General features: G+C 40.4%; 1 protein-coding gene across 11 annotated transcripts in view; it reads right to left on the reverse strand.

Annotated features, from left to right (window-relative positions):
* Positions 1-63: 63 nt before the first annotated feature.
* Positions 64-26,437, reverse strand: part of ctnnd1 (catenin (cadherin-associated protein), delta 1) — a 30,479-nt gene continuing 4,105 nt past the window's right edge. For 4 of the 11 annotated variants that reach the window (XM_058639837.1, XM_058639838.1, XM_058639835.1 and 1 more), the window contains 22 exons: positions 20,042-20,189; positions 16,696-16,770; positions 16,477-16,602; positions 15,435-15,727; positions 15,246-15,336; positions 14,857-15,047; positions 13,326-13,581; positions 12,669-12,740; positions 11,737-11,887; positions 10,864-11,065; positions 9,370-9,487; positions 9,016-9,172; positions 7,757-7,774; positions 7,358-7,423; positions 7,060-7,187; positions 6,435-6,585; positions 6,147-6,342; positions 5,835-6,028; positions 5,432-5,479; positions 5,202-5,284; positions 4,196-4,250; positions 64-2,125 (listed from right to left, as the gene is read on the reverse strand). In XM_058639837.1, coding sequence (XP_058495820.1) covers positions 2,067-2,125; positions 4,196-4,250; positions 5,202-5,284; positions 5,432-5,479; positions 5,835-6,028; positions 6,147-6,342; positions 6,435-6,585; positions 7,060-7,187; positions 7,358-7,423; positions 7,757-7,774; positions 9,016-9,172; positions 9,370-9,487; positions 10,864-11,065; positions 11,737-11,887; positions 12,669-12,740; positions 13,326-13,581; positions 14,857-15,047; positions 15,246-15,336; positions 15,435-15,727; positions 16,477-16,602; positions 16,696-16,770; positions 20,042-20,182 — 2,871 coding nt within the window. In that variant the 5' untranslated portion in view covers positions 20,183-20,189 and the 3' untranslated portion in view covers positions 64-2,066. Of the gene's footprint in view, positions 2,126-4,155; positions 4,251-5,201; positions 5,285-5,431; positions 5,480-5,834; positions 6,029-6,146; positions 6,343-6,434; positions 6,586-7,059; positions 7,188-7,357; positions 7,424-7,756; positions 7,775-9,015; positions 9,173-9,369; positions 9,488-10,863; positions 11,066-11,736; positions 11,888-12,668; positions 12,741-13,325; positions 13,582-14,856; positions 15,048-15,245; positions 15,337-15,434; positions 15,728-16,476; positions 16,603-16,695; positions 16,771-20,041; positions 20,190-26,437 lie in introns of all 11 variants that reach the window. The other 7 variants (XM_058639843.1, XM_058639844.1, XM_058639842.1 and 4 more) reach the window with 4 other exon arrangements.

Below are 26,437 nucleotides of genomic sequence, written 5' to 3' on the forward strand. Positions count from 1 at the left end.
CAACGACATCGTTTTCCAGCATCAGTGTGGTGATGATCACGAGGCCAAAAAGAAAACAAAGGCTCAGAGAAATCATTTTCTTTTTTATTAAAAACAGTATTGCTAGTTACATAATTCATTCATAAATGAGAATGTGCAACTTTAAGAGCCAAGGCAAAAAGGATTAAGGTGTAGTTCAGAATCAGATAGATTTCCCATTAGTGTTCCAGTATCCGATGACTGATGGAGGATTTCGTTTTTATTCACTAACATATTTTGCATTTAATTAAGACATAAACTGAATGTTTTTTTTTATCTAAACACAAAAACTGATTGCATATGCATTCACCCAGAGCACCCAAAAAAAATTAATCCCAATCAGAATATCAAAAAAAAAAAGAAACATAAAATCATTAAAATTAACAAATATTCTCTTGTATATATAGTTTTAATGTGCTTTTATTTATCTTTTTCTCCACTTTTATCTAATAGCAAATTCTGGTCTAGGCCTCCTTACACAGATTTTTTTACCACAAACCCTCGCACTCCTCTGCTCTCCCTCTTCAAAACAGTCCACTCTGGAAGGCAACTTGTTACTTTTGAGAAAATGAGGCTCCCTCTGTAGTGTGTAGTGTTTAAGTTGGCATGGAAAATAAAGAAAAAGGTTCAAATTAAAAGAAAGAAGGGGAGGAGAAAACACATTTCCCTCCCGAGTGCTTCTTTTAATCTTCCACTTAGCAAGTATCTACATCTCACTCTGCATAGGGAATATGCATTCTGCGACAAAACAAGCACTGTAACAAAAGCAGACAATGCGGCGTATTCTCCCATGTACTGTTCTGTAGTCTTAAAGTCAGGTCAGCTGTGGGGGTGTTAAAGCAGAACAAATTACAACAGGACTCAAGAGTTTTATACCTCGTAGAAAAAAAAATTCCCAATAACAAGAACTCTTACAGACAAATAAGTTCACAATCTTCCATTATCTTGCAGATTTGAAAACCACTGAGCTCTATCTACAGTATAACTAGTAACCTGCTGAGAAAGGAAAATACTTTTTAATTGGTTAACAATGTCATGTTGGACACGCTCATCAGAACTATCCTGAATGAGCGAGGCACTCCAGTTAGACCATCTTGTGTGTACACATTCATAAGATAATGGACCTGTGGGTAAAACAACACAGACCCAACTGAATCCCATGTTATCGCCCAAAATATTACAAAGGGGCGTACATATAAGAGACAGATAGAAATGGTCGATTTCCTCTGCTCTACTCCTGTCCCCGTCAATATCTACAGATCACAATCAGATACAGAAACACGCAGCAGCCCCATAAACGTTGGTTAACTGCACACAAAACAAAGCCCATGACAGTTTTCAGTGTAGCTGCTGTAAGAAAAAGAGAGTGTGTGTGAAGTTCTTGCATTCAGTCTTGGCAGTCGCAGCATAAGCAGTGTCATTTGGCACATGTACATCACTGTGGTACTCAGCGAAGCAAAAACGAGAGGAGCAACCACAACCAACACAGAAGCAGAAGATTAACACATACTGGATTCATTGATAAACATAGTTTTTGTAATATTTTAACCATCAGAGAAAGAAAAGAGAGAGAGTGAATGAGTGGTCCTCTCAGTTTCTTCAAAACAGAGTATAATAGCCATTTATGTAAAATTTCAATAAAGTGTCCTGTTCTGATTTCATCAGTCTCATTAGTCTACACTCTGACGTCCATGAATTTACGTAAGTCCTTGGATGAAGCCTCTGCTTTTTTCTTCAAGAGAGAGCATTAGTGTCGTCCAGGTGAGTCATAGTGTTGTAGTGTGGAGATGTAGTGTTGTTTGAAAGGTTAGTTTTTTTTTTACTTTCTTTCTTCTGTTTGGGGTTTAGGGAATCGCAGAGCTTAAAGTGGTCAAAGTGTCACATCCGGTTGTCCACAGGGAGTGTGAGCTGCAGTGGAGGAATGTGAGAAAGAGAGACAGATAGAGAGAAGAGGGGAGCTGCAAAAAGAATAAGGAGGGACAGACGAGTTGAGAGTAAAAGGATGGAGGTTCATCCCATTGGCGGCGCTGTGATCCCCCGGTGTCAGTTCAGCAAGGGCAGTAGGTGGGAGGAGGCTGTCGTCTTGTGATGCACACAATCAGTTTTTCTGCAAGAGAAGAAGAGCCAGCAGTGTGAGCATGTGCGTATGAGGCGTTCAGGCCTTGCTGGGAAGCAAAGTACACACTACACCACTTTCAGAGTTAGAAAATCTCTTTGCATCTGATGCTACACGATGTGTTTTCTTGCAATTAGAATCTTCCAGTGATACAAGGATGTTGGTGTCCACTACGGCTGCAACTAAAAATTATTTATCGATTCATTTGAGGATTATTTTCTCAACTGATCAATTGGTTGTTTGGTCCAAAAATATTTTTGGCCAAAAGAGACAACAAAAGCACTTTGGACACTTGCTTGACATTGTCTGAGGAGGTCTGTGAGGACATAAAAAAGAGTCAACTCCGAAAGAGAAATCACCACCACTGGAATTGTGACTAACAATCACCCTAATTCGTACCTACATCAAGGAGGTTATGTTCTACGTGGGTTTATCTGTAAGTCTGTTCTTCTATTGGCAACGTGCCATCTACAGTTGTTGACGGATCAATCTGAATTTGTTTCTGATGGGTAGGTGATCGCCCAAGTATGTTCCAATTAACTTTTGGTAAGAATCAACTGACTGATGAATTCACAATCTCAGTCAAAACTTAGATTTAAACAAAATGTTTAAAATGTGTGCAGGACCAGACACTGTATTAGACTAAATTTCATCCAGATCTGATCCAGATTACAGATTTAACTGTGACTTTACTTTAACATGGGAAGTTCAGATGTGTATATATCAGCACCATATTAACAGATCAAGATAGATTTTTTTTTTTAACTTATGTTAATAGCAATCAGCAGGTAAGGTCGAAGCTCTCCGAGTGCTATGAATGGAACTGTGGCCATTTATGTGCACGCAGAAATGTGAAGCTGCTCTCCGCGGACACGAAACGTGGAAAGTTTGGTACAGGCCTTAATACTTCACACTACTACGGGCAACAGGGGTTACACGCTGCATGATTTTTCAACAGGAGAAGCCAATGTATAATCAGTCTCTTCTAGTCGGGGGAGTTTGAATGTATTCTGAGAAATATTGACAGTCCTAGTAATAACTGACAGTGCAACCTGCGTGAAATCAGGATTAATTTGTCTTCAGATTGACCTCTGAACGTTTACTGAAGCAGAGCGGTTCATGATCTCTTCCTTTTCTCTTTCCTTCTTCCTCTCCGTTGTTATCCTCTTCAATTACCCACTTACAAAGGAACAGAGGGAAAGATGCGGTATAAAACCAAGCTTACTCAGGTCTACAGGTCGCCTGCTGAACTTATACCACTAATAGTGGTTAGGCTGAAAATCTTGTAGTGTGAACTAAGCTTAATATTCAGATTCACAAGAGAACACGATGGCTGCAGGCAACAGAGTCATATGTTGGACAAAAATGACACAAACATATGGGGTAAGATAACATTCAAAAAGATGTGCACATACTCGGTTGTGATTTATTCAACGTGAATACGAATTGACAACCGTGAGAATATGATTCAAAAAGTCAGGAAAAATTTGAATCTACAGTTATGAATTTACAAATCTGACCTTCTTCCTCGTTCATCTCGGTGCTAGCTGTGAACTCATGCGCAGTGTGGGAAATCGATGAATCTTCTGCTCAATAAACAATGCCTGGGGCCCCTGTGACCTTTTTTTGACGGTTATGTGACTTTGTAAATTCATAAATGTGGATTCGTATTTTTGTCACAGTTGTCACAATTCGTATTCATGTTGAATAAATCCCAACCGAGTATGTGTGCATCTTGTCGACAGTTATCTTACCCCATACAAACTGCGCATAGAAAAAAGAAGTCACATCTAAAAAGGAGACATTTTTAAAAAGTAAAAAGAAAAGAAAAATAATAATAATTACTGACACTTTTCACCAGCAGAGGGAGCAAAAACAAACAAACATCTGAATACAGTACATTAATGGAAGCTCACTGACAACACTGGTCACTGTCAAACACTCACGGTCATAGTTGTACAACACATCTAAACCATTAGGCCATACATTGAGCTGAGAGAAGCAGCCGGACACACACATACCATGCGGTGACATGCAGTGTGACAGTGGGTGTGGCCTAACCATCGTAAGACTCCATTAGAGGCAAAGAGGCCTGCCTCTCGCCATACATCCCTCCCTGAGAAAGAAAGAGAGAGATAGAGAGAGAGGAAAGATAGAATAGTGTGTGATAGATAAAGACACAGAGGAGCAGAGAGAGACGACGAGGGGGTGAGAAAAGAAAGAGGGTTACGTGTGAAAAACGTGTAAAAGTTAGTGAAATAAAACAAGAAGGGAGAGAGAGAGAGAAGCAATAGGGAAAACAAAGTAAAAGATGAGACGAGGAAAGACAGAAGTGTTAGAGCAGATTATTGTTAGTTTGTGTTACAGGGGAAAAAAGAACATGATGAGAAGAAGCACAGCCACCTCGGTGCTTTTAATGAGGCATGCATCAACATGCCACCTTTGTGTGTGTGTGGGAGAACGTGTCCGTTCACACGGTTCCATTTTTCAGCTGGAAGTGAAGAAATTGGTCTGTATATTGAGAGGGAATATGCCCCAAAAATTACACTGTTTTCCCCCCAATTTTATCATCAACAAAATTGGAGGACAACACTAATATTTCCTGCATTTAATTAAAATTGCGGCGTTAAAAGGGAGAAAGGAAAGTTACATCATGTCTGTGACAGACTCTGGTCTAGTCTGCATTAATACACTGTGATGTGATTGACTGAAGCACTTACAGTCATTATAGGATTAGGAAATGGATGAACGCCATGTGTTGCTGAGTTTTGATTACCATGTAAGTGCCGGCATGCAGGTTTCTGTATGTGGCAGAGTTGTGGTGTGAGTGTGTGTGTGTTTACTTATATTTGTTACCCTTTTTCTGGCATAAACACTGACCTCGTCAGAACCAGTAGTCCTCATAGAGACCAAAACCTGAAATGAGGGTCTCCCTCAGGAACTGGTTAAGTTTAGGACTTAGATGAATTATGGTCAGGTTAAAGTTAGGGTTTGGCATTAACTAAGATTAACCTTATCTGGACATAACCTGTGTGTGTGTTTACATGGGTGTGTGGTGAGTGTTTACCTGTACTGCATCTTTGTCAGCAGGTTCGAGTGTGTTATCCAGCGTGTTCCTTCTCCCTCTCTGGTCCAGTGTGGAGTAGGCATCTTAAAAAATAGAGATCATGTTAAAGTAGAGATAAAAGTGTGTGTGTCTGTGTTATTAATAAACATCATGTGCTTTTCGTCACATTAATTGTCATCAGTTCTTGCCAGCTGTGTCTGCATATATATAATTTCTATTTTCACACTCACCTGGTCCCATGTCATTCATTGGAATCATTTCCCTGTCTCCTTTGCCGCCTGCGAAACAAAGAGAAACACATACAAAATTAACAAAATGAATGGTTCTCTGTCAAGTTAAACGGTTCCTGTTCTGTCAACCAGAGCATCTCTTGCTTGCTTACTTGAAAATGACTTAGAATTACCACCCGACATTATATTAATTACTCTAGATTTCAATGCAAGGTTGACACCTTAAAAGTTTTTATGGGTTCTACAGCATACAGTAAATGCATGACATTTTTAACATGAACACACATAGCATTAAACAACAAAAACATATATGAACTGCAACCTTTGCAATTTTCAAATCACTTTGTTTCAATTTCATAAATCGTTGTACAGCCCTAGGCACTGTTTGCTTTCACTTCCTCACCTTTGTCTATGAGTGGCAGAGTGCTGTCCTCATAACCCCCGTTGGTCCTGGTGTTGCTGCTGGGAGGGTTTAGGTTGACCATGAAGTCTGTCTTTTTCCAGCCATCTTTCTCCAATGTGCGCCGCAGCTCCTTGTAGCCCCACACTGTCTGCAGCACCAGACCGGCACCGCGCACCTCCCGCTCAGAACGATTACTGGACAACAACAGAGGCAGACAGGGATGGAATTACATAGGGAGAAGGGGATTGTTCAAGAGGTTACTTTCCATTTCCATTTCAGAGTTCTAAATTGCTTGCTCTTATCAGTCCTCACCCGTCTTTGTTGATGAGCACCAGTCTCTCGATGCCCTGCGAGGCTCTGAGGGTCTTGGCTGCTTCCAGACTGGAGCCCAGTACCTCATGAAGTGTGCTCAATACCGACACCACTGTCTCTTCTGACAACGCTCGCACTGGCTGACTCTGACCACCACCGGGCAGGTTAGCCACCAGGTGAGGCACTGCATGTTTACCTAACAACGCAGGAGATGTCAAAATATCAATCCACACTCAAACACGGGAACTAGTGTCTTGCTGCAAGAATCTTTCTGGCTCTAGTTCTCACCTAGTAGATCTCTATTGCGTGCATCAATGGCCAGATTACGCAGGGCTCCAGACATGGCGCGGACCACACGGTCGTTTCCATGGGCCAGCAGCTCAGTGATCATGGGTAGACCCTTCTCCTGGCGCAGCAAGGCACGGATGTATCGCCCATACTGATCAAAGACACACATACATTTTTATTAGAGGATTCATTGGTGTTAAAATGCATGTTTATAATTTATTATCTTCATCTCAACTGCCTTTTCTGCTGTAACACTGTAAACTTCCCATTGAGGGACTAATAAAGGATAATCTTATATTATAATGTATATGCCATAAATATGCCTACAATGACATTTCTACTGACTGTAACACACAAACCAAACCATCTTCATCATGGCATATGACGTCAATGTACATCACTGTTTCTCTTAAAATATCCTCATGTTTTGCCTCTATACACATCTAGTAGGTAAAAACACATACATCTGCCCTCCTCTTTCCAAGTGAAGTAATTATTTACACCTTCTGTCATCAATTAGAGCACATTTGCTCTAATTTCCATAATCTGGGACAGTCCTTTCTAAGCACAGGGAGTGACTATGCTGTAAAATGGAGGAAGAAGATGATGATGTAATGGTTCTTACAGTCCAGCGGCCGGCACACAGGTTCTGAACAGCTCCAGCTGAGGCTTCCAGAACTGTGGGGTTCTTGGACTCCTTCAGTAGAGAGGTGTAGATGCGAACTACCTCTGGCTGGAATAGCAGCTCATAACCTACAGGGAAAATAGAGAGAATCAGAAAGGAGAACAGATGTGATGCACAGATGTGAGTTAAGAGAGAAGGTGTAATTGGTGGGGATGATGCAGAGGGACAGAACATGAAAATGATTGTTCTTTTTTCCCAAAACAATAAATGCAATGAAAGTGACTGATTGAGTCATTACCTTTAGCAGGTGTGGTCCTCTTTGGAATGTCTATTACATCTGCAGCTGCATCCTCATCTTTTTTACCTGGAAACAAACATGAGCAATACTGTTTCACGAACACAAAAAAAAAAACGAAATACAAAAAGAGTTATTTTGCAGAACTACGTCTACTGTTAAAATTATTTCTATTAGGTTAGATATACTATGTTGTGAAAGGTAAAACAGAAACTGACCAAAAACATGTTCACCATTGAATATATCACTAAAACTCTACACGGTGAGAAGGAGACGTGCATGTTAGTACCATGACAACACTACTGCAAGCTGTTAGCTCAGCTGCAGCTCCTCTGCTACTGTTAAAACGGAGACAACAGGCAGCGGAAGGAAAGTGCAGTCATACAGAGGTAAAGCGCTTACCTTTGGAAAACCACTCATCTGTAGCCCAGCACAAAGAGAGGAGAGAAACATGGAGGAGAGAGAAGAGAAGGGATGAACAGGGATGGGAAGGAAGAACAGGAGGAAGAAAAAGAGCAATTATGTAAGAGGAAAGCAGCCATAACTGAGCCACCCAGTTAACACCTGATTACATCATAACAGCTCAGCTGCCTCCACAGACACAGTCATGTGGACATGCCAGGTATGAAGGCCGATTAAAGCGCAATAAAGCAGACAACAGTTCATGTCATTTCACACTTTAACAGCTGCAGAATTTGAACAAGAGTTGTATAATTAGTCTTGAACTATATCACACTGTAAAATCTAGATTAGCTCTAGTCTCATTTATAAAATTATAAAAAAGGCTGCTATTGAAAACCAGAGTGATTTCTTATAAATAGAAATCACTTATTTCATGATAAATAAGTTTCCAGCTAGAGGTCGACTAATATGGGTCTTTTTATGTCTGATCACGGCAGCCTGTATTAACTAAATATACTTTCATATCAAAAATAATTGTTTCAGTTACTTTTTATAAAGTTTCCAAGGACAAAATGTGTAGTTTGAAAGAATTGGCCAATTAAAAAAAAAAAAATGGCATATATTGACCGAATGATTAATCAAATTTAAATTCAGTTTTTCTCCTGAGTGTAGGTTAAAGAAACCAGTTATATTTGGTTTCAAAAATTGTAAAGGACAGAAAACAAACACTTTTTAAACATTCCAGAGATCTTAGGTAAAACAGCCATTATGTGTCAAGCGAATTTGCACAGTTAATAAATCTTTATACATACCATACATTGTTATATTAACAATAAAGAACTTTATATCGTGATAAACAGTATTATTAAATCATTGCCCAGTCCTACATTCATGTATTTACTAAAATTAACATTTTGATACTGCCTCATTTGTCACTGCAGTTGACTGCAAAATAAATTCTAAATAACTTTGGCAAAGCCACAAAACAGTAGAGAAAGGATGTGTGGTGAAGAAAAAAAAATAATAATCAAATCAATACTCTGAGTGAAAAACAAAAACAGTGTGAGAGCATGAGCTTTCTCTCAGCTGAGGAAATGGTGAACATTCCTGTGGAAGTCTGTGGTTTTGTTTGTGCAAGTGTGTAAATGACGATGAAGATACCGTTGACAACAGTGACATCATGGCAATCTTTCTCCACAAGACAAAACATACACAACAACCTCTCTCTATCTCTCTGTACCACTCACTCACTCACTCACCTTTGCCCTTGCGGGAGCTGAAGCAGCCACCCTTCTGGCTGGAGGGGGCGGGGCCCTGGTTGATGGGTGCAGCCTCCTGGTAGCGCTCACAGCCGGGAATTTCACGGTGCACGTGATAGGACAAGTTCCTCAGCAGACACACACTGTTCTCTATCAACTGCAAAAATGGAGGGAAAGCAGAGATGAGAGAATTTATTTTGACAAATTATGAAACCAAAAACTATTTTGTTATATAGATTATACAGTATATCGTTTATTTAACAAATAAAAAGATAATACTTTATTGATCCCCACACAAAGACACAAGGGTCAATTAAATGCTTCAGTGTTATAACGCTAAATAACTCCACATACCTTATTGTCGACATCTTTACAGTCAATCTGGGACTGGACAATGTACATGAGCGAATCGACCAGTCCTGTGCATTCCCTCAGCTTCCTCCTCGCCTCACTTCGCTCCGAACTCACATTCCTTTAGATGAGTGGAAAAGTGGACAGGTTGAAAAACAAGAACATAAAAAGAAAATAAGGATTAGTGGCGTGTACGGCTGGAGAAATAGAAGGGTCACAACTAAAGGAATTCCTGAACACAATGCTGAAACTCACGCCCTGAGATTTGTCTGAAAGAAACCTCTGTCAAAAATACTGCTTTACAAAGACTTTTCACTTCAACAGATCAAGTGACAGTTTCTTCAGCTGCTCTAGGATCAAGTCTGACTTAAAGATCTGAAAGTAATGGATGGATGGAAGGAAAATTGAGACCAGTTAAGTTGTTTTGTGTGCTGATGTAGAAAAGATGTAAAGAAAGGAGCATGAAGGAGAAAACTCTGTGGAATGATATTCAGCCTTTGTTTTTTGTGGTGGCCTGATTTTCCGAGTGATAGACACGCAACTCAACTCACACACTAACAAGACACATTCCCCCACACAGCAGGGGGCACTAACATTAATTCACTGCATAGTTTAGGAAGTTTCTTTAGATGTTGCAGTAGACAATCGTTTATAAAAATTCAAATACAGACTTGGGCTACATCAATTTCTGTATCATCGACCATACTAAAAAAAAAAAAAAAAACACTGTAATAACCTGTTTTTAGTATCAGTGTCTCGTCATACTGGGCAAAACTATCCAGACCCTCCTCAGCAAATCCCAAACATTTAGGTCTTGCGATTACAAAGTTATTGACACATACTTTTCTATAGCCACAAGGGAACACAGTAATTAACCGTGTGGTCAAGGGGAATGCACAGATAACAGACAGGGAGGCTAGAACATACTGTTTACACTGCTTAAGTCAATGCCCCACTGTCCCCCTGCTCAACCCATCCTAGTAAATTCTTCAGCCACTCTTCTCTGACATCCACTTTGAAGATTTAATTTCAGCCACAATGGTTTTCTTTTATTAATGCCATGACATTTAGCCCCAAAGTATTTCAACGAGCACAATATAAAATTGACAGTTTTCATGTCCAAGAAACAGCGTAAATGTCTCTGACACTGAGAGGCACATGGAGACTTTTCCACATTTAGCTTATGGTGATGATTCACCGATTTCATTCAACCATCCCAGTATTTTATAGGTAGGTATGCAAAACACACTGGTTAGTTCACTATGATCTGGAAGCACACATGATGTGTATGGACACCAATATTTCTCCACTCCAGTATGTGTATCCTGTTCTTCTGCTCTATCTCTTCATTGCTTCCTTTGCCCTTACATCCCACAGCTTTATCAGTCTACCGAGCTAGCAGCTGACCACTTTCCTCTCCAGTCTTCAGTAGTTCTCCACTTCTCCCCTCTCAATCCTTCCTGACTTCTTTCTCTCCCTCCCTCCCTCCCTCCATACCTCAGGCAGCCTGCTGTGTTGGTTAGGGCCGTCTCCCACTCCAGGTGTCTGGGCTTGCAGTTCTCCTCGCCACCTCCTGCACCGTTGCTCCCTTGCTCCCAGCCTGAATGTGGCACCATAACCTCATCGGAGAGGGCATGCAGTGCATGGTCAACAATTTCCATTTTCACAGAGTCGTGAGACGACAGGTTCCACAGCGTTCCTGAGAACAAAAACAAATAAATACAATTAAATAATGTGGATATTATCTGGATATTTGTGGTTCCTGATTTGTTTGCAAATCCATCTGTGTGAATTTAAATGTGTAAAGAGTCCATTAAATCTGGCAAGGAATTTCAGTTTAGAGCTGCAATGATAAATTGATTATGGATTAACTGATTGTATAATCATATTTGGCATTTATTTTTGATCACCAATTGATTGAACTGTAGTACATAACTTCAAATGTATCATTCGTCAGACAAAAAAGGAGCATCTGTTAAATTTATTCTGGGTGACTGGGAAACATTTCTTAACCATTGTGTAATGTTTTATATTAATGTTGGATGCAGAAACAATAGAAAACGGAGACTAAAACATATTCAGTAACAACAATTAGCAACCATTTACCCAGGAATTCAACCAACCAAGATCTAGACGCTTCTTAAACCCAAAACCAGCTAGCAGAAATATCCAATCAAATGTGTTGGGGGATTGATGTCATACACTCTCTGAAGAAATCAAATAATTGTGAGTTACAAAAAAAAAACAACAACAGTAAGAAGATTACTTCCAAAATGACTTACTTACTACAGGAAAACTGGTTAAAAAAACAAACAAAACATAATAACATTTACACAGATGCAAATATGTCAATCAACATGTCATTCTAACCTGTGATGGTGTCAGTGAGGTCCTGGTCGCGGGTCTTCCTCAGCAGCCTGATCAGAGCTGGTACGCCGTCACAGTTCTTGATGGCGATCTTGTTATCATGATCTTTGCCATAAGAGATGTTTTTGAGTGCTCCACAGGCTGCATGGTGGACCTATAACAGAAATGCATATAAATAACAGCTTAATGGTCGATTAGTCAAGATGGAAAAGCCCACGCTTTCCTGAATTCAGCATAGTAGCATAAAATCAGTGGCACTGAAACTAATTTCCTGTAGTCTTGATTTATTTGGGTACATTTCTTACATATTTTTAAACCAAGGTAATTTAAGCTTAAGTCCATGAACATCCTATAATCAGTAACCCACGTAAAGTGTGTGAAATGTAGTCTTTGGAATCGCTAACAACTCTCAGGAGTGACTGACTGATCCATTTATCCAGTCAGCCAGTCATTCGACACGCACCAGACTTCAAACTTGTCATTGGCTGTAGAGCATGAAATGTGAAATTAAGATGCTTCTCTGAGAATGAAATGCATGATGTGGTTTGCCTGGTAATGCCCATTCAAACATCAGCAAAATGTTTCCCCACAGCTTGGCCTAAATGAGAGGGAATCATAAAAAGAAAAAAAGCCACAGGATGTTTTGGCCCAAACCATATATAGCACAAATGTTGACCTCCAGGATTCAACTGAAGAAGTCAAATACGTAATACTTATTTCCATTCCTCATTCTTCCAATACTAGGGTTGAGTCCCACCAAAAATTGCTCTTTTCTTCTCATAACTCCCCTCAGGCCAAGTGGATTGTCAAATTATGATATTAAAAGTATACCACATTCCTTAAGCCTCCTTTTCCCCCACCTACTTCAAAATTCAACACATTTCTAACAAAGTAAGACTGAAAACAAAGCCACAAAAGAAGCGAAGACTACTGACGTCTCTGTTGGGGTTGTCGAGCATAGACACAAGCGCAGGGATTCCTTTCATGCGACGCACATCAGACTTCACCTGGAAAGAGAAAGGATGGATGTGAGCAGAGGGTGTGGATGGTAGCCAAGTGAAGTTCAATTTAATGTTCATTGACAGCTCAGCTAATCAAAGTTAGCAATCAAGTTAGTAATCAAAGTCCATGAAAATAATGGAAATATTTAGAAAATACTTCAGAAATGTCAAATGAGCAAACACAAAAGAAATGTTGTGAATCTCAACATCCAGCTTCATAACACAGAATAAAAATGAACATAGAAAATTAATATTTTGCATTTTCATCTGCGTCACATTTAATGATTCATATTTAATCAATTACAAAATGAATTGTCAACTAACTTGATTATCGGAGTGTATTTTTAAATAATTAAAACAAGCTCTATGATTTTTCAATATTTCAGCTTTGTTTGCTCCATATAACAAAGAAATCATTAAAACAAAATAAATAGGTTTTCTGGACAAGACAAACAATCATTTCCAGGTTTAGGAAATGCTAATTATTTTGGGACATTTTATGGATCACAGAGCTAATCCATTCATCCAGAAAATAATCAAATAATTTATCAATTGTGAAAATAATCATTAGTTGCAGCCCTAATCTCTTACTTTATCATTCTTATAAGTGAGATGCTGCAGGTAAGCGGCAGCGTTGCTCTTGACTGGGTCTAGCCTGTAGTTCAGCATGGCGATGACCTCGGGCAGCTCTGGCTGCCGCCAGCCACCGGGCCCTGGACCTTTCCTTAGAGTGCTGTCCAACGAGGCCATGCTCCCCCTTTCCCCCTGAGCCAGTGGTGCTCCTCCACCCCAATAGTACATGTCCCCTGGTCCACTCATGTCGCCGTCCAGGGTGCCTTCATAACTCCTGTGGAGGATGGGATGTGTGAATGTACACTCCTTAGACAACCGACAGACATTTATCAACAAAAAGAAAAGATGTGTATCTGATCTGAAGGATTAAAGAGCATATTATAGGCTATATATACATATACTAACACAGAACAATAGCAATTACAAAAGCTGATTGGTTTACTAGATACAGTCAGTGGCAGATGATGTAATCAAAACAAACATCCACATGTGAGCACAACCTGGGTGGAAACTAAAAGACTCCTTACTTATTCAACTACTCTGTTTGTATTGTTATCAGCAGACAGCTGGCTAGTTACTCATCCCAGCAGGGGCAGACTTAATGAATCAGAAACCATTCACTCGAATGTATTTCTCTTCAACAAACAGAAACCCAGAGTCAGAGTGAGCTAACCATGCTTAGTCATGGTAGTGCTGTAAAAGCCAGCACTACCAGCACTGAGACTAATTAGTCTACAGGTCTGCTCTGACTGAAAGTGATGTCAGCCTTTTGTTGCAGTGGTTTTTAAACTTAAAATAACTTTGTGCACATTGTAGAAACTCAATTTCCACAAAGTTGATATTTAACAGGTAAAGGGATAATTGAGGTTTTTTAAAGTGTGGTTATAAATGGTACTGACATTGAAATAAAAGGCTGGTAGGAAGGAAAAAGAGAAAAACAGTGCACTCACCCACACCAAAGTCCACAGAGAAAATCAACTATTAAATGTTCAGCACATAGGAGTTGTTGATCCACTGTTGCCACCAGCATCAAATCTAGATGTGTTACCTTGTGACTTCAGTGTTTGAAATAATTTATTCTGCTTTGCACAAGTGACACAAACTTACCAAGTAGGGCAGCAGTAGACCAACAGCTCCCTTGTCCCCTATTGCTAAAAACCTTGATTTTCCATATGGGCTTTGGTGTAGGAAAATGGGAGGTTTACAAACTTTCCAGAGATTTGTTTTCCGTTATGTCCCCACTGGCAGCTATGTCTTCAGTGATAGCAATCCTCTGGGGCACAACCACTGTTCCTCAGAACCCGAACTATCACTTAACAACTGCCTACATACATCATTCAGCAAAAATATACACGTTTACTGAGATGTACTGGATCAAGACTAGTTAAAAATACTTTTATTCCACCTTTCCTCTCGCATTTATGAATGAAACCCTGATCACTTTACTCAGAGAGAAGAGTCGTGGACACTGCATGCATGCATACATACATCCAAGTGTTTGCTACACCTATAACACAGACCAGTCACTTCAAAAGATTAGAGCACTTACCCAGTCCTGCGTGGGGGGCCATGGGGAAATGCTTGGTGGTTGCGGGGCATAGTACTGAAGTGCATTGGGTGTCCCATCCCATAGTCAGGTTCATCAAAGCCCATGCTGCGCTGATCATCCTCCAGACCATAAGGCTCTGGAACAAACCTCGGGATGGAGGAAAGCTCCATAGCGCTACCCATACGCCCAACCTAGACAAGACCATCAATAAGTGTCGAGTAGTAAAAGCTACCATCCAAATACAAAAAAAAAACATGGCTAATTATTCAAATCATATTATTCAGTTTTCAACACAAAGCACCCAAATTAGGAAGTGAATTCTGTGAATAACCAAGTTATTATACTTCTAGAAAAAAAACATAAAACCAAATGATGATTAGTGTACATACCTGTGGCTGAGCAGCATAGGGGTCTAGTTGGTTCCTGCTGGGGGCTCTGTAGCTTGGATCCAGAGTTCTGTAACCATCTGGATGGACTGGTCTAGAGGTTGTGAAAGAGAAATTTGGGTTAACCATTTATTTTCTTTTGATCACTTGGACCTACATGAACATACATTTTTATCTAAAGAAACACGATACCTGTAGCGATCATCCATGCGAGCACCCCTGGTTAGACTTGCGTAGGTCTCAGATGGAGGTCCAGTGCGGTAGTCGTCATAACCGCCTTGGGGTCCGTAGTGGTAGTTTCGAGGCACAGTGTGAGTGGGGTAGTCCATTGGCATGCCTACACCTGGTGCCTGTCTGTAGACTCGTTCCATGGGCGTTGTGTAGCCCCCCATACCGGTCACTGAACCCCCACCATCGAGGGAAAGTGTGTCTGATACGGAGGGGATGACCGTACGAGTAGTAGTGGTTTTTACTACTTTCTTTACCTGAAAGAGCAAAAGAAGGGAGGCAAGAGATGAGATGTGGCTGCTGAACATTTACAACCATGAAACTGTAAAACATGTAATCAAAAGGGAATCTATCAGGAAATTATAATCCCAGTAAAGCAAATACAGAGTTTTTCCACTTCATACATTATACATGTTAAAAACAGTGGCTGAAAAACATTACAACTTTGGAGTAAAGACTGGAAACTGTTTCTCCCCAGTCCTCTGTTCAGAAGATATATATATATACAAAATTAATCAAGCCAGGTAGACTAAGGAAAGAAAATAAAGGTTATCATAAAGTGAACAGACCAAACAATCTCTTAACACAAGAAGAGGAAGACAACAACGATGAAGATAGGTGACATGAATGAAAGTGCAAAAGAGAGGTGAGATTAATGACATCATGGTTTTCCCAAAGTAGCATACTGGTTGTCTACACGAAAACACAAGGCTGGTGTTTTGAGATTTTCCCACTCTAGGATCCATTTTTAAGAATGGTTCCAAAACGCTGTTTACATGTCAAACACTGATACAATAAAATATAGACTCATTTTTGTGTTCGACAGCCACTAAAGTGAGTCGACCAGTGTGTGTGTGATTGTGTTCAGGTCCTGCAGCTGACACGTCTCCAGTGTTTCAAAGCACAGAATGTCGCTGAATTTTAACAAAACCTGCCATAACTATTTCTGGCAGCATATCAGTTTCACACTATGCAACAAGTTTTTCTATTTAGATCTAATTATCACCGTGGTTTCTGTGCGCCGCGTGGTTCCATCATCATTGGTCTCCAAAGAGACAACAGGTGTGGACTCCTGTGGGTTCTCCTCTACCGTGTATGTCTCTTGCACCATCTGACCAGGCTCCATCCTGAACTGCACACACATATTCACAAATTGCAGTAAAAAATTAGAGATAGAGGTTTAACATGAGATATGTTTATGGTTGAAAATGAAAGGAGTTTTTACGTGATGTGTCCCGTTGATGTAACCCTCGTTCAGTGTCAGCCTCTCTATGTCTGCATCACAAGGAATGCGGCCGTTCTGCCGAGAGAAACAAGCACACATGAGGAAAGTCAACACACACACACACACACACACACACACACACACACAACACCTGTCACAGGCCAGCTGAACTTTTCAAACATTAGTTTCTCATGTTTCAGACCAAGCAACATCGTCAAGTGAAAGCAGCAACTTTTCGTCAACTTTCCGATGAGTTTTATTGCTCTCTAAACCATTTAACAAAGAAATGATTAAAACTGATTTATTTCAGTTTGGGGACAAAATAGACTTTTCAGAGTTTGGGAAACGATGATCAACTCTTTCTGACATTTTGTGGACCAAACAAGTAATAAATCGCAAAATAAATCAAGACATTATTCAAGAATGAAAATTGCAGCCTAAAGTCTGACCAGAAAAAAAACAAGTAACTTTTAAAAATAAATTGAAAGTCTGTGACAGATTGGAGCTTTGGATCTCATGTTGCAGTCTTTTTCGGCCAAAGAAGGGGAAAAAAATGCATGGAGGGTAAGAGTGAACTGTGATGATGGAATGAAGAAAATGATAGTCAGTAATGAAATGAATAACGATGCACACCGAGGCAAGCAGAGAGATAATAAAAAAAACCTGTTTCATGGGTCATGTGTTGACACCACCAGCAGTGCCTTCCCAAGAGCACAAATGGGTGTGGTGGACTACCCATTTCAGCCACAGGGGGAGCTCTAAGATTCCCTACCTGGTCTCTACAGCCATGAATGCAGTTTTATCTTCACAACGGAGCAGGGTTCAAAAACGGACACAGCCGGGAGAGGAGGGCCGGAACCCACCCATTCAAAGACAAGACGTAGCCTTCTCCCAATGAAAGAAATTCATTTTAAGATTTTTCTTCTTTTTTTTTTTGAATTCGTAATTACCAGGTGTGTAAATGTGACTTTACCCAAGACACCTTATCAACATTGTGAACAGCGACTTGGCTAAAATCAAGTAAGAACTCTTTGGTACAGATGAGGACTCTGTCAAAGGGAATAGTAGAAAGTGTCGGGCAGACGTGAGCGAGTGGGAACCTGTCAGTAAATGACTGAGGTCGTGCTGTGCTGCCTGGGAGAATGGCAGAGGCATGCCGAAGCCTTTGGGCTATGTAAACACACACACAGATAAGAACGAGCACAAGCTACATTTCTGTCTTGCTCTCACTAATAACACACACAAGCCTCAGCCTACATTTCTCTTTCTGTGACTTTCTGGCTCTTCATCAGCCAGAATTACCAAGGACTAGAATGAATGTCGGTGACTGAAAGCCAACACGCAAGAGCAGCCGAAAAGAGAGGGAAAGTGAGGGAGTGGTAGAGCATGGCGGTTTATGAGAGCGTATTTCAAAGGTTACCTCAGGGCCTTGCGTATTATGTAGTTGTACATGTGTATGCCAACTAACAGTGTTCATGCGCCCTAATGACCAAGTGTGTCAATAAAGAAGTGAAAGAATGAGAGAGTGTGGGTGTGTGTGTGAGTGACTACACGTCCGTCTGTCAGGAAGCAAACACATTTTACACATGAAAGTGAATCATATTCAAGGGTTTTATTAAGTTTTACAACTGATAAAACAGGTCTGATTAGACCACGGTAGTAAAAAGGCAGGTTTCGCTCAAGAAATGATTGATTTCTTGAGTCACATCTCCAGTTTGTTTAATACTAACATTTATGAAATCATGACTCTCTCTGTCCTTCCACCAGATGAGATGAGAAAAACACTTGAAACACCAATATTGTGACCAAGTGACCAATATTGACACAATGCCCGAGCCTGTTTTTAGGTTGCTTCATAGAGTAGGCAGCAACATTTTCACCACATGGCACCCCGGTACTTGGTGGAACAGCCAATAGGAGCCACCACTCTCTCTCTGAACTGCCTCATGATTGGTCAAAGTCTCCCAAAGATTTTCCCAAGACTGTAAACGGAGCCTAGAAAAGGTGCTGATGTTACTTATTCATCAAACACAGTAATGCTATTTAGAGATGCAGAATATTATTGGCTTTATAAGGTATTATCGGATATCACAAACACACCAAGATCCCCTAATATCGCCTCTTTTCAACCTATGGTCCCAGCTCGCCTCAGCACAGCACAGTTTAGGTTGGTTTTCCACTAGAAAATAGTACCTACTCAACATGAGTCATCACTGCACGGCTGCATGAAACTGCCATGATTAGTGACTTGTAAAGCAGTTGTTTTCAGTGCAACTGAATCATTAGAATCAGTTAATTAAAAAGACTCCATCTGACAGTCACTGGACTGAAATACAGCAGCAGGGTTTGTGATGCCGCTCGCGATCTGCAGTGCTGTCGCTACATACACCAGACTCCTCTGTTAAATATTGAGATTTTAGACATTTCCCTGGTTGTATCTGCTATATAGGTATGCAAAATATGTTAACTTTACTAAAAAAGAGACCAAATGTCCTCTGGAGTTGGAGTGCAGGGAGTAAATATCGGTTATCAGCCCAAGCACTTGATATATCAGCACATTGGAAAGTCCAGGGAATCACAATATTCCTTGTTGTTACTGTCGTTTGTTTTTGTTTGGCTTCATATTTCCTTAACCTGGGCTGTCAAAGCACTTTGTAAACTGTTTTGAAACAGTTCTACAAAAATAGTTATAATTATATAAAAGTTATAATTATCTTATCATTTAACAACAAACATATTTATCCAACTACAAAATAATCCAGCTAGTTGACATACTGCACCCACAAAGGTTAACTCTTGGCAATGGTGCAGAAAAACATGAAAAACTACAGCAAAATACATATCAAGTAAGACATCTCTCTGCAGACAAAACTCCATATAGCAGACTTGATGACTTGCAGCGTTGTTAGGCTTGACAGGTGGAGAGATATGATGATAATGATGATGGTATGACTGGGAGGAGACATGGATGTTTCTGAGAAACCGATGGGAGGATGAAGAAAATGTACAATTATAGAGAAACGGAGGATGGAAATTATCTCCTCAGGACGACTTCATCGGAAGGCACATTAGTGACTTTATAACAACTTCCAAAACTCAAACTAAATTTTAAATGAGCATCAAAAGTCCAGTCTGATTTAAACTAAAAAAGGATATATTTTTTTCCCCTTGGGTTTCATTTAAATTCTGCAACCATCCAGCCAGTCCACACTGAGGCGATATATATGGGTGAGCATGGAGATGACACTGGATGAACTCACTCAAATCAAGAATGGGTGCATCTGAGGGACTTTTCGATGGAAAGTGTGCATGGGTGAGGAATGGGGAAGGGTTTGTTCCCTGTTACCTGCATGTTGGGGAGGGGGCGGGGCAAGGTGCCGGCGCATGACCTCCGCTCCTCCTCCAGAGCTCGGCTCAGCATCTCAAACTGTCTCTCCTGCTCCCGCACCGAGGCCAGCAGGGAGGCCGTACTCGCACACTGCTCCATTCACACGCTGAGAGCAGAGGACAGGACAGGACAGGGGTCAACAACACCAGAGGGCAAGAAGAGATCCAACCATCACCAAGATTTTAATCAAAGAACAGACATACACAGAGAAACCGAAAACCCCAAGTGTAATGATATGAAAGAAGGATCCTGACAAAGAGCAGCTCTGGGAACACAAACGTGTTCAAAGTGTGAATGACGTTGGTGCATGGAGGTTAAAAAGCAGGTGGCGCTCACGCAGGAAGAGAAATAACGGAGGGAAGTGAGAAACAACTGTGGAGATAATGTGACGACTGATAGAGCAAGAGCATGAAACAGGACAATCAACAGAAATAAGAGAGAATTAATCTTATTCAGTTAAAATGTAATATTAGATGAGCATCAGCAGAGCAGGGATGAGAATTACTCTCACAGTTTTAGTGAATTTCTTTTCACCTTCTGCTATGCAGGGTTAAAAATGGAAAGAAGTGAGATACATGACAAGAGATGGTTACACCACACTTTCAGCTGCAGCGTGTGGAGCTTGTTAACACTTCTTAATTCCAAGGACAAGAGAGGGAGACAAGTGCGAGAGCATATCTCTGCTTTGCTTATGAGTGAGAGAACAATATTTCATCTGATAAGCCACAGTATCAGGGGCCACTTCTTTATCAGGGTGACCGCCGCTCTCTTCGGTCAATGACCTTTTTAAATTATATTTCTAGCTTGCATTCAGTGATCCAGAGAAAACATGTCAACATGTCATAGCATCAACTACATTTTCACAATAAAAAAAAAGCATTGTAAAAAAAGCTCTATGTAAAGAGAAATGTGCTGTCACAATGACAACTTTGAGATGTATTTAAGTCTCACTGTGCCTGATAAAAATCAACACAATTTTAACTCATAGGGACAGCTAACCCCCATCTTACAATCAAATGATACTTTATCACAATTCAAATGCTAGCATCTATTTATTTCAAAATAACCAGCTGAATTACATTACCATTATGGAAGCAATGAATCATCATAGCCAAAGACCAATGATTGATTGTGCTGGAATACAAAAAAAGTGCCTGCAACAAACTAAGCAGTAACAGTGAAAAGAAGAAAAGGTTTTGCTTTTAAACATCAAACTGTCCCTTGAGAGGGAAATGCGGCCTGAGCACATGCCACACATGACCTCAGCCTAAATTACAGAGGAATGATAATAAGTCAACAGTTCCAATGAAGACAATGACAAGGTCTTTATCCTCGGACTTCCTCAGCAGGGATGCTGGCACAGACCGGGATGAGGAATCTGGGTGAGATTACTTGAGCAATGTCTGTCTAATAATGGGATGACATGAGCGTGGCTCTTCTCCAAACCAGGGCTAAAACCATTTTTGACTTCAAAGTTCACTGACTCATGGAGATCAAATCTGCTCTCCATTCACGCACACACACCACTGTCAGGGTGAACAAAGCCTCCTGTATTAAGTCCAAGTGTGCACATACGTAACTGAGTGTGTCCACATCTGTGTGAGGGCGAGAGATTTGTGTATGTTGGTCAGAAACAAAATAAACAAAAGGCAGAAGGTGTGTGTGTGCGTGTGTGTGTGTGTACGGCTGACCCTATAATACTCAAACAAAGCTGTGGCACCTTTCTGCGGAGTAAATACTCCTCCATGTCTCTCTCTATTTGTGTGAAAAAGAAAACACACATTTGTGGAGAGAAGGATGCATTAGACACACAAAAACATGTGCACACACACACACAGCCATTGTCATACATTCCACTGTGAGATTTAGCGTGTCATATCCTGTCTCGGCTCTTGGAAGCTGTCCTAATAAGGGAGCCCTTCATTCTTTCATTGTGCTTCTCTCATCCATCGTTCACACACCAACATTTTTTCTTCCCATCCAAACACTTCATTCGTGGAAAGGGGAGAGTGGGAGCGGTTACTTTCTCTGACCACTCAGGACGAGCGACCACAAACCAACAAAGTGATTTTATAGTGGATGATGCTCACAGACTGAATGGATTTCAAGTATGTACTTTATAAGTAACGACTCTGAAAGGCTCAGAGTGCATTAAAAGAAAACCGAAACAACAGAGATCCCCACTCTTAAAGGGAAAATAGGAAACTAGTAAAGTACAAATAAAAAATTGTGGTGTCCAGGGATGAGCTGATACTACCAAGCAAAACTGGATAGGATATCAGGAAAAGAAAAAAGTAAAAACAAATATGATCTGCAAACAGGGCTAAATCAATTTAATGAATTAATTCAAATTAATGGTTCAGGAGCATTTGATTATTAGGAAAACAAATTATTATTCAACTTTCACCACCAGATTTCCATAGTTCATTGTGCTGCAGATGGCTCAAGCCTGATCCACATGGAAACCAAACTTTCCCGATATATTTTTCTTTTTTTGTTCCTCAAAAAGTTCTGTGTAGTATAAACAATGCTGTAGTATATATGATGATGAGGAATATATGTGGTGCTATAACAGGTGGCATTTCAAAGGGTGGCCATTTTCCAAGAACAGCCTTTCAAGCCTAGCAAAAGATCGATGATGGATAAAAAGCCCATACAACACAAAATTCTTGCAGATTGTCTTAAACTGGCCCTGGTTTCACAGCATCAGTGAGCAAACCACCGCCTGCTGCATACTCTGAATAAATGTGATACGCGATTGGTCCCACTTTAAATTTCAAGTTAAAATGTTTTGCATAAATTGGTCTTTTCTTTGAATGATAAAAAATCTTGTATCAAATTTGGTGTACAAAACAAATTGGAGATTTTGCTTTTATGCCATGACGCCCAGCTCTAACTGTAAACCAAAAATATCATACAGATGCTTCACTAAGCACAGGGTGTAAAGACATGCATGTGTCACATGTGACCAGGAGGAGGTTTAGGGCTGCACATGTTTAGGTGGTACATGCATCAGCACAAATGTGACAGTAAAGTAGTTGTTTTGTTTAAATCATTTTTAAAAAGGCTCTAACAGACTGATATCAGTATTAGAAGATACTCAAAGTTGTGATGTTAGTACACAAAAGGGGTACGGGGTATTCCCAGGAGGAGTCATGAAGTTTGCCTGGAGCAAACTGCGATCAAGTTTTTACATTGGAGAATTTCAGGTTTTGACAGCAGCGACACATTAGATAAGTCAGCATACCACAAGTCAATGTATAGAAGGCGACAGTCTCCTCAGAGCAACAGACACACACAACCCTCTATAACTACTACTACTCGCCGCTAAAATGCTTGTGGCAGAAAGCAGTTAGTTGTAAGAGAGTTTTAAATGGCTTTAGCCACTTAATGCATGGGCATTAATCATTAATCTATTGTAAGACCATTAGTGGCAGTGCTTAATCGTATTTGCTAATAGGATAGCCCAGGAATTACACTGTAAAGCCACTTACCATTCTGAGCCAATGCACAAAACACAAATGTACACACACACTGTTATGTACACTGCTCGCTGAAGCACACACACACACACACACCCACGCATGTACGTACGCACGCACACACACACAGCCCGCTCGTCTATCACCCAGTTCCTTCCATTATCATATGCTATCACTGCTTCTTCAGTGACAGAGGCCTTCTCCACACGGAAACAATGGCTTTCCCTATACAACCTTTTTTTTATCCTTAAAGTGTTCCATCAATACTGTATTGTTGGAAGAAATGTCTTCACAACCCCCCCCCAAAAAAATGGCAGCACGTACGCTGCAGTATATATGCCAAGCCTGTGTGGCACTGTACCACTGCCACAGAAACATGCCAAAAACACAGAAGACATGGAGCATAAAGCATGCATGCTGTGTACAAACTCCAAACACAAGAAGAAGAATGACAAAGATGGCAACAGCACATGCAAGAGCAGGATCATGGGAGTTTTCGTTTTGCCAAAGATGCATTTTGGTTGTATACACTAAAACGCAAGCGATTTTTGAGATTTTGCTCCAGGGCTCCCAAGGAGACAATACAATACAAAACGTCTGCAGAGTCTCCCAAGTTAGTTCTCCTGTGTATGTGCCCTAAATATGTGGTGTTTGAGGCAGGCATACATGCATTCTGTTACAGTCCACCCACCCACCCACACACAGCTGAGGTGAAGCGATGGTAAAATGCTGTTGTGGTTTGGCCAAATGCTCTGCTGACTCAGCCTCATTTGAATGGACACACAGATTTAGCCTTTGTGTGTGTGTGCGTTAGCCTTGGCCCACATCCAACTACTTCTGCCTTCATCGTCCCAACTTGAAACCTTGAAGTCCACCACCACCCCTGCTACCGCGGGGCCAGCAGTGTGGTAGCTGCAGAGAGAGTGCACATGCACACACACACACCCACCCACAAACAGTCACATTCACATACACTGCTCAAAGACCTCAGCAAGGCCGGCTGTCCTACCTACAGGACGCCAACTTACTATTTTAGTGGGGGAGGAAACATGAGGGCAACTGTAACTCATGGGGCAAAAAAGAGCAAAATAAGAACCAGTAAGTGCCAGTACATGAACATCTAACTGGAGAAATAAAAATGCCTACATATTATATCTGGGGGTAGTGTTTAAAGAATTTTTTTTAAAGACAAATCAAATGACCATATGTCACCCTGTAAACAACAAGGCTAATCTTAATTTGGGCACTTTCAACAGCACTTTCAATGACTTAAATATGTCTGTGACAGTGTGTAGTTTTGATTACACAAGTGTCAAATCTCCTGTATTTTCAAGAAACAAAACACAGTCACGCAAGACAGGCTGCTCCAATGAAGGCCACACCAAGCCTAAAGCTAGACGTCTGGTTGCATTTTGAAATTTAAAAACTATGAAGACAATGGAAAGATGGAAAAATGGCAAAGCCATATGGGCATGATGTGCAAACCTGAGGTGAAATGCTGAAATACCACAAGTATCTGAAAGCATTTAACAAGTTCTCAGCCAGATACTCAATTTTCAAACACATCAAATCCAAAACAAACCCCACTGAAGGAGGCTAATACATGGAAGTTTCTGCAACACACATTATTAAAGAATACTCAAACCGCTTAATATATTATCAAAATAGTTGCCAATTAATTTCGTAAACAATTAATCGTTGCAACCCTAATCCATTTACTTATTCAGAGTTGTCACAGATGACCAAAGCATATACATCTGCACTATACACAGCACTTGTTAGCCAAGTTAAATAAAAAGTACATTCATGTAAAAGCTTTGGGTTCTTAATGTAAACACTCGTATTTTAAAAGACCATTGTTCTTTGTATTGAACAATTCACAGCATGAATTATCCAGGAATCTCTTGTACATCCCAACAAAAATGGAAGTGTACCTGAAACTAAGCTAAATCAGTTCCGAAAAGCTGTGACATTGCTGTAATACCATTATGTCTTTTATATGAGGGTAGTAACGAGAAAACCTTTATACCCCAACATTGCTACATCGCAGTGTGGTAAATGTTAACAAAGCTAATTAAAAGTCAACATGTACATTAATTAAACTGATAAATTGTGGGTAAAGCATGACATCAGACAAAACCACACTTGTTAGAGAAATAACATTTATTTTCATAATCAAACCAAAAGTAATTGTTTTGACTTCTTTGTCATTTGTAGGAAATAAACTAGAAAATATTCACACCTAAGAAGTTGAATATAGTTGCTGAATGATTCAATAACTAATTAACTGCTGCAGCCCAAAATATATATATTCTTATACATGAACCAAGAATTGACATTTATGGTCACTCACAAAAGTGGAAAATGGCCTAACAAACTTAAAATTATGAGCAATAGTCAGAAAAGATTTACTACTGGTGAAGTGCAAACAGAGAATGACTGCCGCTCAACAAGGAAGTCAGTTCAAATTGCCACAGTGAGGATCATAAAAATGCAAATTGGCACTGAAGATTTCCAAGAAGAAAACCACCAGCTCTGAGGGAGGGTTCGGTACAACAGATCAACTTCACAGCTTTAGAAAAATCTGTGCACTCATTCTCACTCATCCCACGTGACACCTCCTGCAAGGACAGTGAACTGACGTGCTCGCTGTTCAAATAAAAACACAAGTGCAGGTGTAACTGTTGGAGGGAGAGACAAGGACAGATAAAGTAGAAGGAGACGGAGAGAACACAGACAGGGGAGGAGGAGCAAATATAAGAAAACCCCAGCTTCTGTGTGTCAGAGGGACACACCCGTGGCATGCTCAGAAAGCCCGTCATTACAGAGGCTCACAAATGATAGCCCTGGTTAAAACAACTGGCTGAGCAGC

The sequence above is a fragment of the Solea solea genome, chromosome 10 (genome assembly GCF_958295425.1).
Source record: "Solea solea chromosome 10, fSolSol10.1, whole genome shotgun sequence".
NCBI lineage: Eukaryota > Metazoa > Chordata > Actinopteri > Pleuronectiformes > Soleidae > Solea > Solea solea.